This window comes from Mesoplodon mirus (genome assembly GCF_964341445.2).
Source record: "Mesoplodon mirus genome assembly, chromosome: 3".
NCBI classification, from domain to species: domain Eukaryota; kingdom Metazoa; phylum Chordata; class Mammalia; order Artiodactyla; family Ziphiidae; genus Mesoplodon; species Mesoplodon mirus.
This window is the reverse complement of record NC_138978.1, coordinates 118,555,820-118,568,923: the sequence shown is the minus strand read 5'-3', so window position 1 is coordinate 118,568,923 and position 13,104 is coordinate 118,555,820. Positions and strand designations below refer to the sequence as shown.

At 45.7% G+C, this 13,104-nt stretch overlaps 3 protein-coding genes across 4 annotated transcripts in view; 2 read left to right on the top strand and 1 right to left on the bottom strand.

The window, feature by feature from the left end:
- Positions 1–1,747, top strand: part of NUP210L (nucleoporin 210 like) — a gene marked incomplete at its 3' end in the record, with an annotated part of 76,263 nt that extends 74,516 nt beyond the window's left edge. The window contains exons 36-38 of the mRNA XM_082613176.1: positions 871–972; positions 1,475–1,549; positions 1,647–1,747. Of these exons, the coding sequence (XP_082469302.1) occupies positions 871–972; positions 1,475–1,549; positions 1,647–1,747 (278 nt within the window). The remainder of the gene's footprint in view (positions 1–870; positions 973–1,474; positions 1,550–1,646) is intronic.
- Positions 1,748–2,174: 427 nt separating this feature from the next.
- On the bottom strand, positions 2,175–3,789 carry RPS27 (ribosomal protein S27). The gene is made up of 4 exons (XM_082613187.1): positions 3,700–3,789; positions 3,301–3,409; positions 2,625–2,735; positions 2,175–2,258 (listed from the first exon to the last, which is right to left on the bottom strand). The coding sequence occupies exons 1-4, from the start codon at positions 3,703–3,705 to the stop codon at positions 2,230–2,232; spliced, it is 255 nt and encodes an 84-aa protein (XP_082469313.1). The 5' UTR covers positions 3,706–3,789; the 3' UTR covers positions 2,175–2,229.
- A 2,981-nt stretch (positions 3,790–6,770) lies between these two features.
- RAB13 (RAB13, member RAS oncogene family) lies at positions 6,771–11,365 on the top strand. Of its 2 annotated transcripts, none has more exons than XM_082613184.1 (8): positions 6,771–7,015; positions 8,704–8,764; positions 9,614–9,674; positions 9,914–9,991; positions 10,097–10,186; positions 10,307–10,372; positions 10,477–10,530; positions 10,734–11,365. In XM_082613184.1, exons 1-8 carry the CDS (start codon positions 6,892–6,894, stop codon positions 10,809–10,811), a joined length of 612 nt encoding a protein of 203 aa, XP_082469310.1. In that variant the 5' UTR covers positions 6,771–6,891; the 3' UTR covers positions 10,812–11,365. The 2 variants fall into 2 exon arrangements, with proteins under 2 accessions (XP_082469310.1, XP_082469311.1); XM_082613185.1 differs by having other exon boundaries at positions 10,477–10,567.
- Positions 11,366–13,104: the final 1,739 nt, after the last annotated feature.

Sequence of the window (13,104 nt, the reverse complement as noted above, 5' to 3'; positions counted from 1 at the left end):
TGCAGAATAGGAACTAGGTCCAAGGGCCTGGCGACAGTTTACCTGGGAAGGCCAGTTAAATTCAGGCAGTTTTGTGGGGCAGGGAAGAGTTCATTTCTAGACACTGAAAAGTTTGAAATAACAAAAGGCAAGTGCCAAGCATGCTTCAAACACAGAAGTCTTAAGTTTTATTGAGGACAAGTTTATAAACATATCAGAATGTACCTGAATAAAAAAGGACAAGTAGGGCCTCCCTGGTGGCGCAGTGGTTGAGAGTCCGCCTGCCGATGCAGGGGATGCGGGTTCGTGCCCCGGTCTGGGAGGATCCCATATGCCACGGAGCGGCTGGGCCCGTGAGCCATGGCCGCTGGGCCTGCGCATCCGGAGCCTGTGCTCCGCAACGGGAGAGGCCACAACAGTGAGAGGCCCGCATACCGCAAAAAGAAAAAAAAAAAAAAAGGACAAGTAGCCCCTGGATTTAAGAGGTCATTGGTGATCCAACGAAATATTTCATTCAGGTTAGAGGGATTAAAAGTAGAAGTTGAATCACCATAGACTATCACAAACTTGGTGAAGGGAAACAGTCACCTGGAGTTAAAGTGCACAGGAAAGGTAACAGGCATTTTAAAGTGGCAAAGAATTTATTCTTTTGTAAGCTGAAAAGAAATGAGACTCAAGAATTGTAGTTTACTGTTAAGAGGTAAAAAGCCAAAAAATAGGTAAGAGGAGCTAAGTTCAGTTCACCCCTTTTTCTCTGGTAAGAAGCAAAAGAATTTCCTAGAGAGCTGGGTTTTGACTGTTTCAGCTAGATACTCTTAGGACCACACAAGTTTTTAAATGCAACATCTGTCCTGGATAACTATAATCTTCTATTATTCTGCCAATGTGTAGATCAATGTGAAGATTCAGGTGTCCTCCAGAAGCTCATGGGTTCTTACCAGATTTTCTTTACCCTCTTTGCGGTGTTGGCATCAACAGCTTTCCTCTTTCTAGGTAAGGAGTCCTTATATTCAGCACCGTGGCCTTTTGACTTGGAAACTGCCTTCATTTTTATTTCACAAACTAAATGAGGATGAAAATTAGCTGTTTATCACATCTAATTTGGGACATGCAATTGAAACTGATTTAGCCTCCCTACCCCTAGTCACCAGTGGACCAAAGATCCCGCCCAACTTACTAGGAAGCAATGAACTGCATGTGGCCAACAAATACCACTCAAAAGTGGAAATTACTGCTAAACCTTAGATTATAGCTAGTTTTGCTCAAACACATAGCTAGAGATGATTCAAGCAACACAACTCGTACTATCATCTACACGTGCATTTCCCATCTTCCAACCAGAAGTTGGAATACCTCTAAAAATCATTGAATAAAAATGTCCTGTAAGTATAATTATTTAATTTGAAGCCTTTTTTTATAGCAATACTTGCCCCTTAAGGCTTTCCTCCAGTGAAAACAGTCCTCTTTGGTGACATCTCCCTTATTCTTTTTCCAGCATACAATGCCTTTCTAAACAAGATACAGACAGTTCCAGTTGTTTATGTACCAACTCTAGGTGCACCACAACCAGGTAAAGAATCACCATCTTTATCGCTGAAAAGCTCAGGTATCATCCTCATTCACTTTTATTCACCCTTCATCTATTTCCCTTCCTCCTTTACTTCTAGGTTCTTACACATCCACACATTCTCCCCCTCCCTTCATGAGTCCACAACCCCCACCAGCGCAGCATCGGCTACAACATTGGCTTTGGAGTACAAGGCACTAACCTCTGCTTGGACAAGTCCCCTTAACTGCAGGGGGCTGGAGATTTCTAGCCCCAGACCAGGAGCCTAGCAGCAGCCTCTACACTCATAAGCCTCCAAACAAGCCTTCTGAGAACTGTAAATAAAGGATCCTAAGCTGTTTTGTGTTAAAGTGGTGTGCTGGATGGCGTTTTAAAGATCAACTGTCAGTTCTTAATTCTAAGAAAACACAAAAGTGAAAGCAAATACCCCACTTATATACCATTCCAGTTTTTAATCAAGCTCTGCAGATTTACTCAATGAGCCTAGGGATAGAAATGTCCCAAATGGACTTTTTAAGTATTTGACCACTTACTTGCCCCAAATGACTCTACAGTCCACTCTTCTGATTGCCCCTGAATACGTGAGGTAGGAACTTCCTAGCAGTAAAACAAGACAATAAACAGGACGTATCCAAAATGTGTTTATTGGGATGGTTTCCCATTCATCTTGATTCCAGGGGTTTTTAGTGCTGCTTCCGTCTGAAAGAGCACCCTGCAAGAATAAGTTCTGAAGGTTAACTGACAGCAGCCTACTTACCCTGTCCCACCCCCACAAATCAAAAAGATGCCCGATACCCACAGGAAACCTACATCTGTAGTTTTCTCAACTCTTTTAACTCCTACCTACTCACTTAAAGACAACATCAGCTTCAGTTCATATGAAGCCCCTTTTATCACCCATCCACCCCAGCCTTAGACAGCACTGAGATTAGTGCTTTCTAATTATGCTTTTGGAGAAAAAAAAAAAAAAAGACTATCAAACCCAACCCTCTTTGCAAGACAGCCTGATCATTTACATTATACATGATCTCTCTTAAGATTCAAACCCCAAAATCAGAACATTAATTAAACCATTTACCTTCTGTAAGCCTTGCTTTTCCTCCTGTAGGCTGGCAGAGGACGGTAGAGCAGCCAACACACAAAACTACTGTCTGTGCATGGCTAAAGACGGTGGTGATTTTATAGCATCCTGTGAAAAAACACCGAGTTACCCTATTTTCCCCAAACCTTTATTCACTTAAACATATGCTGTCATGTATTAACTGTAAAACAAGCATGTTATGTAAATTCTTGAAATTTACTTTCCTATTCTAAAGCGATTACTTGGCTCTAGGTATACATTAAAGCCAACTTAGAAGCAACCTGCACTATCTGCCCCCACCTAAGACTTTTTTGTTAATGCGTTACCACCATCATCCAAAAAAACTATCCGAGAGTTAAATATAGACAATCCTCTATTTGGTGAGAAGGGACGCTCAGTAACTGGTCAACGAATCCACCCCCTTGCCTCCAGGTACAAGTATATAAATGACCACAGCAGAAGCCCAACATAACATTCCAGTGTTTCTCAACACAAAGAAATGTTACGGTCTGCACATAAAGTTTTGAAGGGAGCTCACTATGGATCACTGTTCCTGAAATGCAAAATTTTACCCATCTCAAACATTCAAATTTTAAGAAATCAGAACCGCTTCAAGGATACCTTTTTCCTTGGGGTCCAGTGCTTTCCCCACTACTGCAAGTTATCTCCTCACCTGGGCATTTCACATCCATGAAATAGGAATTGGGGCTCTGCACCAGGCGCTTCTTCTTGTGTTTCCTCTTCTCCTCTTCTGGAGAGGGATGAAGGAGATCCTTTGCGAGCTAAGAGAGGCAGAAATGCAGAGATTTAGAAACCAACGGCGAACACGGGATGATCGAAAACAGCCCCCACTGCCACACACCGGGGAGAGCTCGCCCCTCGCCGCCCCTGCTGTCTGCGCAGCTGGGCCGCCATCTTATCGCCTCTCCGCTCCCGTCTAGGCAGGGGGCCCCATGGGCCTCTGCAAAGTGCGGAGAGCAAGTGAGGGCCCTCTGCGACCCGAAATCAGCATGAGGGGAGCGTGCGGACAGAAGAGCGAGATCTCCACGGAAACCTGCACCAAGGAACTCACAGGCATGTTCTCGTGGGGAGGTCGTCACCGTCGGAAAGGAGCGAAAGCGGAAATCCTGCTCCTTAAATCCGCCGTCCCGCAGGAAGTGACGCCTGGGCCTTCTGCCGCCATGTTGGGAAGGTCCTTCTCTCACGGTGTGCGGGCGGCGGGGCGAGGTGGGGGCTGCCATTTTTGAAAGGTCTCTAAATGACAGGACATAGATGAGTCGCCATGTTGAGAGAGTGAGCATGTTCTCTTAAGGTCAGCGTTTGATCTCTATTGAGGGGTAAATGGACAATTTTTAAATTTCGCGCTACACTTTAACAATGGGAACTGCTTAGGAAAACAGCGAGACTGAGCCATGTCTGGAACTTATTAAATAGAAATTTATTAATATTTTAATATTAATATTTAATATTTTTCAATTGGTTTAGTTTGCCCATTTTTAACAATTCAGAAATGTAAATATAAAAAAAGGAAGTCCTCATATTTTCCGCACCTCCAGCCTATTCGTAGGGCTAACCATTGTTAAATTTTATTCTCTCCATATTTCCCTCTAATACTAATTACATCACTCACTTATGTAGTGCATATTTGTGCATTGTTCTGACTGCTTTTCACATGTTAATTAATCGTCACAACAACTCCATCAGGTTGATACTATTATTATCCACATTTTACAGATGGGGAAAGTGATGTCCAGAGACATTAAACAAATTGTCCAAAGTATGCTACTAAACTGCCTTCCAAAAAGGTTGTGCCAGTTTACATTCCCACATCCTTTCCCCCACATTTTCACCAGCACTGCCTTTCCAAGATTTCTAATCCTGGCAGCATCGACACTCTTGACAGGGAATGAGAAGAAAAAATGAAGAACAAATCATGGTCTCCTACAGTAATGATCAAAGGGTTAGAATGTCCATTTGTCATAAAGGAGGGGCGAAGATGACCCAAATGGCATCTGGGGACCTGTTTAATTCCAAAGGAATGGAATAGGGCAAGGGATGTGAGTTCTAGTCAAGGCTGTACTGGTAAACGTTTAACACCTGACTATATGGAGGGGAGCCCGGATTTGTTGTCTTTGCTAATTTCAATGGCATAAATACTCCCACTGTGGCCAATTTCAGACTATCAATGTGATATCATTAAACACGGATTTGGAAAGAGATAAGCACAATCTGTTCTCATGAGCCAGTAAGGATCGGTTCCAGCACACTACTGATGGGTGAGAAAAACCTCTGAGGAAGTGACATTTAAGCTGAAATCTGAAAGACAAGGAATCAACCAAGCAGCAGTTTGGGGGAATAGAATTCTAGGCTGAGGGAAGAGCTTGTGAATATAAAACCAGAGACCGAATGAGCCTGCCAAAATTGAGGAGGGGAAAGTCATTGTTGCAGAAGCTCTGAGAGCTAGGGGGAGAGTACTATGGAGATGAGGCTCCAGTGAAAGCAGGTATACAGCAGCATAAGTACAATTTAGAGAGGTGAAAAAGAATAATATATTGCTGGAGATGAAGAGTCCAGATCCAGATAAAATAAAATGAAATGAAAAAGAATTGATGAATTTTTATCAGAACAATCCATGAACATTGAAGAATAATTTAAAGGGCTGGAGAGAGATGGTTTGGCCAGCGAGAAGTAGAGGACACTCAAGGTTTGTAATACAGCTTTGAAGACATAATGGCTGGTGAGATAAAGGACAAAAGGGGATTGAATAGTTGTGTTTGAGAAAGGACAAGCATTGGCACACAAGGTAACGAGGATAAGTGAAGTGACAAAAGATGCCTTCTCACAACCAGTACACTATCCTTATACAAGGACTATTCTACTGACCTGCTATTAGAAAAGCAGATATTTTGAGTAATTTTTTCCAAAGTCAAAGATAAATTTGTTTCTTTATAGCTGTGTTCTCCATATTTCAGCTTCCTGGTTGCCAAGGCTACACATTCACAGTCTGTTCAGTGGGGTGTCAGGAGTACTGTCTCAGGGCTGTGTTAAAAGATCCAGATCTCATGAAAAGAACGAGACCAGACATTTGTAGTCCCAATCTCTGTCTTCCTGAGCTGGCTTGTCAGAGAATTCACACACAGGGTCCCAGAAGAAAGACTGTTCAAAATGAAGCTCCAGAATGTATCTAGGTGAAGTCTGCGTGTGTGTGTGGGCGCGCGCCGGCGCGCGCCTTGGGATGTGTGTGTGTGTGTGTGTGTGTGTGCGCGCGCGCGCGCGCTGATTCTATAATTACTTTTAATTTTCACTCTGTTCCACCAGGGGGCAGACTGACTCAACGAATAGCCACCAACTCCAGGCATCCCGCTTTTTTCAAAAGGAATTGGGGTTCTAAAACTAAGAGCTTGGAACACTAACACCAGAATTCTAGAACTGCCCCAGAAGGATTCTGTTTTCCCTGAGTCGCCCCTCCAAAAATCAGTCGCCAATTTTTGGCAACTCCCAGTGCTGTCCTGGCCTTCACCCTTATTCACCCAAACTTCCCTTTCCCTTAATTCCTCTAAAATTCCTCTTCCCCTGGTCATTTTGATTAATCTTCTACTTCACATCACCCCAGCGTCTCTGGCTTCAGACTGGAAGAGTGAAGTCAAAAGAGGGGGGACGGCGGCTTCCCTGGTTGCGCAGTGGTTAAGAATCCACCTGCCAGTGAAGGGGACACGAGTTCGAACCCTGGTCCAGGAGATCCCACATGCCGCGGAGCAACTAAGCCCGTGTGCCACAACTACGGAAGCCCGCGCGCCTAGAGCCTGTAATAAGAGAAGCCACTGCAATGAGAAGCCCGCGCACTGCAACGAAGGGTAGCCCCCGCTCGCCGCAACTAGAGAAAGCCCGCGCGCAGCAACAAAGACCCAACACAGCCAAAAATAAAATAAGTAAATAAATAAATTAATTTTTTTTTAAAAAAAGGGGGACGATAGTAAGCAAAAAGCTATGGGAAATGGCTAGGGAGACAGGCCAGTGTTGGCTGGGAAGGGAAAGCCCAGAGAGCCGAAGTCCGGGCTGGCCTCCTTGGCCAGCAGAAAGGGGTGGGCGGGCAGGGGGTGGGGCCCAGAGGAGTGCCGCCTCTCCTTTTTCCCGGAGCCTGGGCGGAGAGGGAGGAAAACTTCCTGGCCTGGGCTCCGGGGCCGCTCTGTTTGCCAACCCTCCAATCCCGCCTACCAGTGCACGGCGCTTCCCCACCCCTCTCCCGGCACCCCCAGTGTCCGCCATGGCCAAAGCCTACGACCACCTCTTCAAGTTGCTGCTGATCGGGGACTCAGGGGTGGGCAAGACTTGTCTGATCATTCGCTTTGCAGAGGACAACTTCAACAACACTTACATCTCCACCATCGGTGAGCCCACTGGCCATACCCTAGATCCCCGACTCCCCCATGCCCTCATCCTCAGGCTCTTGGATTACTTGTGGCCCACTTTTAAGTCCCCTTAGAGTCAGGCTTCTGAACTCCAGTCCCTCAACCCCGTCTCAGACCCATTCCCCTTATATGTCTCCGGATAGTACCCAAACCTCTAACCTCTCTGAGATCTCCAGGTTACTCCTCAGTTGTGCCAGCCCCTTATTTTCTTGGTACCACCTGTTTCCCTTGTCTCCCCTAAACCACATGAACCCTTCTCTATTTCCCTCTCAGCTCCTCTTCCCCCACCCCCATCTACCTAGAACTCTTGATCCACTCTCCATATTTCCTGTATCCTCTCTCCCTGAACATCTGTCTCCCAATTCTGCCAGCCTCTTTCTGCCCCACTGAGTTTGCATACTCTCCCATTGCATTCCCACCTTACCATCTACTTTGCAGTCTCCCTGCCCCTCAACTTAATACGGGTTGGGGAAGATGGAACAGAGTGGCTGGGTGTGCTGGAGAGTGGCCCAAGGACTGTGATCAGGAATATGCAGTCAGCCTGGTGAGGAAGCCAGAGTGAGGGGACTTTTGGGGTCTCTGAGTCAGCCTGGTGACTCAGCCTCCTCAGGCTTGGGGGAGGTGCACAAGTTTCCACTAAGAACGTTGTCTCCCCTCCTCCCCTCTCATCATTCTTTTTTTTTTTTTTAATTCATTTATTTTATTTATTTATTTTTGGCTGTGTTGGGTCTTCGTTGCTGCGCAGAGCCTTTCTCTCGTTGCGGCGAGCAGGGCTACTCTTCCTTGAGGTGCGCAGGCTTCTCACTGCGGTGGCTTCTCCTGTTGCAGAGCATGGGCTCTAGGTGCACGGACTTCAGTAGTTGTGGCACTTGGGCTCAGTAGTTGTGGCACGTGGGCTCTAGAGTGCAGGCTCAGTAGTTGTGGTGCATGGGCTTAGTTGCTCCGCAGCATGTGGGATCTTCCCAGGCCAGGGCTCGAACCCATGTCCCCTGCATTGGCAGGTGGATTCTTAATCACTGCGCCACCAGGGAAGCCCCCCTCTCATCATTCTTAATCTCCTCTGGCCTGGGAAATAAGACAAGAAGAGTATCAAGACATTCTGGTTAGAAAGAGGAGAGAGAAATGCTCCTCTCTCCTAATTCAGTCTTGGGGGAATCTTGTTTAGCCTCAAATTTTCTTGTTTCCAAGCCTGGCCTAATAGTTAATTCACATAGATGGTCATCAGTTACCTTTTTCCTTGCTCTTTACCCTGTAGGGCCAGGAGGGTAGGTGGGAGAACCGAGAGTAGAGGGTTCTAAGAAAACAGAAAGAAAAAGGAATCTGAAAGTAATATTTTGGGGGAGACAGATTGAACTGAGAGAGTTGTCAGCTGGCATGGCTAAGCAGACCCAATAAGTGCCTTAGAGGCCTTAAGCCTCCTTGCAGAATTTTCATCACCTTCTCCCCTACAAAGCCCGTAAAATCTAAGTAAAAACAATATGCTTGCTATACAAATACAACTTTGAGAAAATCCCCCTAGTTTTACACTTCCTACAAGATTGCTTCCCAAGTGCCTGCCCTGCAGAATTTCTGGCACTGCCACTGCTCCATTCCTGTCCCTCTCACCACACACTTTTACATGCATGTATATACATGTCTCAATTTCAGTGTACACTCTCCACCTCTAGGAATTGATTTCAAGATCCGCACTGTGGATATAGAGGGGAAAAAGATCAAACTGCAAGTCTGGTGAGTGAATCCCTCAGGACTCCTAAGCCAGACTTCCTCATTTACCTCCTATAGGTGTTTCTCTTCTTTTTAGTTTCATTTCTCTCCCTTTCCCAATGCTTCTTCCAGTACATTTTCTAATCCATTTCTGTCACCTCATTCAGATGTCCTTTCATCTCTCTTCCTGCTTACTCAACTATTTTCAGCTTTTTTGTAATTCTCTTGCCTCTCCCGGACCTGGAGCATCCTCTGAACTTGGCAACTGTCTAGCTAGATCAATTGTCTGTTGAACTATAATGTGGAAGCAGGCTCTTAACAGTTAAATAGCAAATAGCAGAATTAAGACTTGACTATCAGTCTAGTGGAGAGGCCATAAAGCCAAGTGTAGAGGTTTGACCTGACTGCCCTGAGGAAGCTGGAGACCCTAAGGGTGTCAAATGATAAAAGGCTTAATGGAGGCATTATGATACAACAGATAAGAGGAGAATGTGGTTCAATCCTGGTTCTGGTACAGAATGACCTTCATCAGTTATTTGGCCTCTTTAAATCTGTTTCCTCATTTGTAAAATAGAGATAATAAAACATGTCTCACAAGGATAGAGTGAAGATTACATAAAATGACACAAATAAAATGATATATACACAGTGCTTGGCACAGAGTAAACAATGACTAAAACAGAAAGACCTGTTTCTTAGGGCTTTACCATCACTCAGTATCAGCTCAACTGTCTTTTATCCCTTTCTTCCTTTACTGTTTCCTGATTGTTCCTTTCAGTTGCAAAAGCTAAATTCTTAGGGGGTGGGGGTGGGATTCTCTCTTTGGAGACCTCTTCCCTGTATCCCACCCCATGAAATATTCCACCTCTTCAGGGACACAGCTGGCCAAGAGCGATTCAAGACGATAACTACTGCCTATTACCGTGGAGCCATGGTATGAAGTGTGGTTCTGGACAAGGGATGAGGCATGAGGCACTAGAATGTATGAATATAGAGGGACAGGAGTTGGGGCAGAGAAAAATGGGGTGGGGCACAGTATGGGTTGCAGAGGGCCCCATGTGGCCTAGTGATTAGACTTGTGGATAGAATTTGCAGGGTCACTTAGAGGGCAGTGGGAAGCCTAAACAGGGGAATATGGTACAAGGCTCCATTGTGAACTCTGCCATTCCCCAGGGCATTATCCTAGTATATGACATCACAGATGAGAAATCCTTCGAGAATATTCAGAACTGGATGAAGAGCATCAAAGAGGTAAGGACCCTCCCAGAGAGACAGGGGAATTGGGTAGAACCTGGAGGATGAAGGAGACTGTGAAAATGAGCAGGACCCAACTTTTACTCTTACCTCTTGTCTCAGAATGCCTCGGCTGGGGTAGAGCGCCTCTTACTGGGGAACAAGTGTGATATGGAGGCCAAGAGGAAGGTCCAGAAGGAGCAGGCTGATAAGGTAAGAGCAGGCTGGGCAATGTTCTAGAACTGGGCCAGGAGGGCCAAGATGAGGCCAGATTGCAGGGATTTGGCTGCTGCCCTTCATCCAACTCTCTTTTTACTGCTTCACTCCATGCAGTTGGCTCGGGAGCATGGAATCCGATTTTTTGAGACAAGTGCTAAATCCAGCATGAATGTAGATGAGGTGAGACACACCGCATCCTTCATCCCTCAAAGAGATGAGGTACTGGAAGATAGACTTATCCTCCCCTCCAACCTGTTCTGATCAATCTCTACTTTCCCCATTAGGCTTTCAGTTCCCTGGCCCGGGACATCTTGCTCAAGTCAGGAGGCCGGAGATCAGTGAGTTGGTTCTGCTGGGCTAAGTACAACTGTGCATGTGAGTGTGTGTGTGTGTGTGTGTGCACGTGTGCGTGTGCGTGTTGTGCACGCGCGCGTTGGGAGTAAAAACTGACGAGGAGAGCAGTGCTAAGACTGCCCATGAGGGTGACCCCAGACCCCAGCTAGCCATTCTCACCCTGACCCCTGTACCCTTCTCCCTCTAGGGAAACAGCAACAAGCCCCCCAGCACTGACCTGAAAACGTGTGACAAGAAGAACACCAACAAGTGCTCGCTGGGCTGAGGACTCCCCTTCTGCCTCTCCGCCCTAAGCCTGGAGGCTGAACCTGAGGGAGGCAGGGCTGAGGGGCTGGGCAGGGGAGAAGTAGCACGTGGGGCTTGGAGGGCTAGAGCTGGGTAGATGGTGGAAGAATGGGGAGAATATGGAGGAGAAAAAAAGGAAGGAGTGAGGAGGAAAGAGGAAAAGAAGGAGGTAGACTAGAGAGGGAAGGAGAGGCAAGAAGAAGGGAAAGAATCGAGAAAGTGAAAGAAGGTGAAAAGGAGGTAGGAAGAGAGGGAGGAGGAAAGGAAGGATAGATGGCCCTAAGCCTCAGACCTTCTCTGGGTTTCCAGGGCAAATATAAATGTAAATAAATAATTGATTTATTCTGTTACTGGAGCAGGCTTTAGGGTCCTGTGAGAGGCTGGCTCAGCACCACCTGAAGGTTTGGTCCTGTCACTCTGCATGGTCTTTCTCAGCATTAAAGGCCACCATTTGCACAAATGTCCCGGGTTTGGGTAACTTTCATCATTGTCAGAATTGCTCTCTACTCATAAACCTAATTCTTGTCTCTCTGAGGTGGTTGGTCTGCTTCAATCTGGCTGAGTTCCTGGGATGCCTAATCCTACAGCTCTCCCTTTCCCAGCTGTTTAATTGATGAGGGAAACAAGAAGCAGAGTTTCTTTGAAACTGAAGGTCTGGACATCCTCTTTCCAGCATGGGATTTAGAGGATCCTTGTGTGCAGAGTCTTGTCCAGGAGATTCTAAAAGAGCAGGACTCTTTCTTGGGCCTCCCCAGAGGAGTGACAGCCCTAGCCTCAGGGAAATAGCAGAACCACTATTTTTCATCCAGTGATTTCTGCTAGCATCTTTGATTCTGCCAGGAATCCCTTTAAGTAACTAGTAAGCATTATTATCTGCTTTTATAGGTGGGGAAAATGAGACACAGAAGAGGTTCATTTAGTCATAAATATTTATTGAGCATCTACTATGTGCCAAGCACAATGGTCAAGTTAATATAACCTCTGGGTGGTACTTACTAGAAAAGAGACTAGGGCTTCCCTGGTGGCTCAGTGGTTGAGAGTCCGCCTGCCGATGCAGGGGACACGGGTTCGTGCCCCGGTCTGGGAAGATCCCACATGCTGCGGAGTGGCTAGGCCCATGAGCCATGGCCGCTGAGCTGTGCATCTGGAGCCTGTGTTCCGCAGCGGGAGAGGCCACAACAGTGAAAGGCCCGCGTACCGAAAAAAAAAAAGAAAAAAAAAAGAGACTAGTAAAATTTAACAAAAACTGCCCGTAACTACTGAATAACAAAGAAGTAAAACTATTGGCATGCAAAAGAACCACGGAAAAGAAACTTAGACTTGGGACTTCCCTGGTGGTACAGTGGTTAAGACTCCCACTCCCATTGGTAACACTCTCAATGCAGGGGGCACAGGTTTGATCCCCGGTCAGGGAACTAACATCCTGCATGCTGCATGGTGTGGCCAAAAAAACCCCCAAAACCTTGAGTTCCCTTAAGTACACGTAGACCCCTTTCACTCTTACACAGTATTTTTAAACAGCAAAATTATCTCACAGACTTGATCTTTTATTAGGATAATGAAAATGTCAGATTTGGTTTAGACAAAGTACCATTAGAAGTTTTATTCATGGATATGATGTTCAAGGCATTTAAGAAATCCCCAAGCCTGCAGTGTGGAAGTGGATGGCACAACCCTGGAGCTATCAGCAAAGCCTTTTTGTGTGCTGCTGTTTCTGTTGGTAAAAGACAACACTCAGAAAAAAGTCTGACAGTGTCAGGAAAATGACTCAGAAAATAATTTGATAAATGTGGAAAATAATTTGATAAATGTATTATGTATCCAAGCTTCGATGGGGTGATATCCTTATCTGTGGCTTATGTGTGAGCTCTGTAGTCAACTGCTCAGCTAGTTTAATTTGCTCAAGGGATGAGGCAAGACTTGCATTTTGTGAATCCCAGGAAGAAGACTGACCGACATCTTTGTCATACTCCATAGCAGATATTTTAAAATCCAGTTTCAGCATGGAGCCCCTATTCAGTTGCTTGGTATGGCTACTGGAAGTGAGATCTTACAAAATCTTCCAGCTTGTCATGAGACACAGTGGGATTGGGTAAGGAGTAACAGAATACATTATTTCAGCCAAAACTTTTATTATGGCTAAAAAATACTGGGAAAACCCCCCATATCCTACTTTCTATAACATACAACTATTGACATATACAGACAAATAGTAACTTAAAGGAACAAATAGTTACAAGCAAAATTAATGCTCAGCCCTCACCAGGTGGTTG

Excerpts from the sequence above, each read along its gene's own strand:
- RPS27 (XM_082613187.1), bottom strand. Across the intron at positions 2,736-3,300 it reads CATGGATGTGAAATGCCCAG|GATGCTATAAAATCACCACC; the intron begins GTGAGGAGATAA and ends GTTTTTTCACAG. Across the intron at positions 2,259-2,624 it reads AAAAGCAAGGCTTACAGAAG|GGTGCTCTTTCAGACGGAAG; the intron begins GTAAATGGTTTA and ends TTATTCTTGCAG.
- RAB13 (XM_082613184.1), top strand. The coding sequence starts at position 6,892 with ATGGCCAAAGCCTACGACCACCTCTTCAAGTTGCTGCTGATCGGGGAC. Across the intron at positions 9,992-10,096 it reads GGATGAAGAGCATCAAAGAG|AATGCCTCGGCTGGGGTAGA; the intron begins GTAAGGACCCTC and ends CTCTTGTCTCAG. Across the intron at positions 10,531-10,733 it reads AGTCAGGAGGCCGGAGATCA|GGAAACAGCAACAAGCCCCC; the intron begins GTGAGTTGGTTC and ends TTCTCCCTCTAG.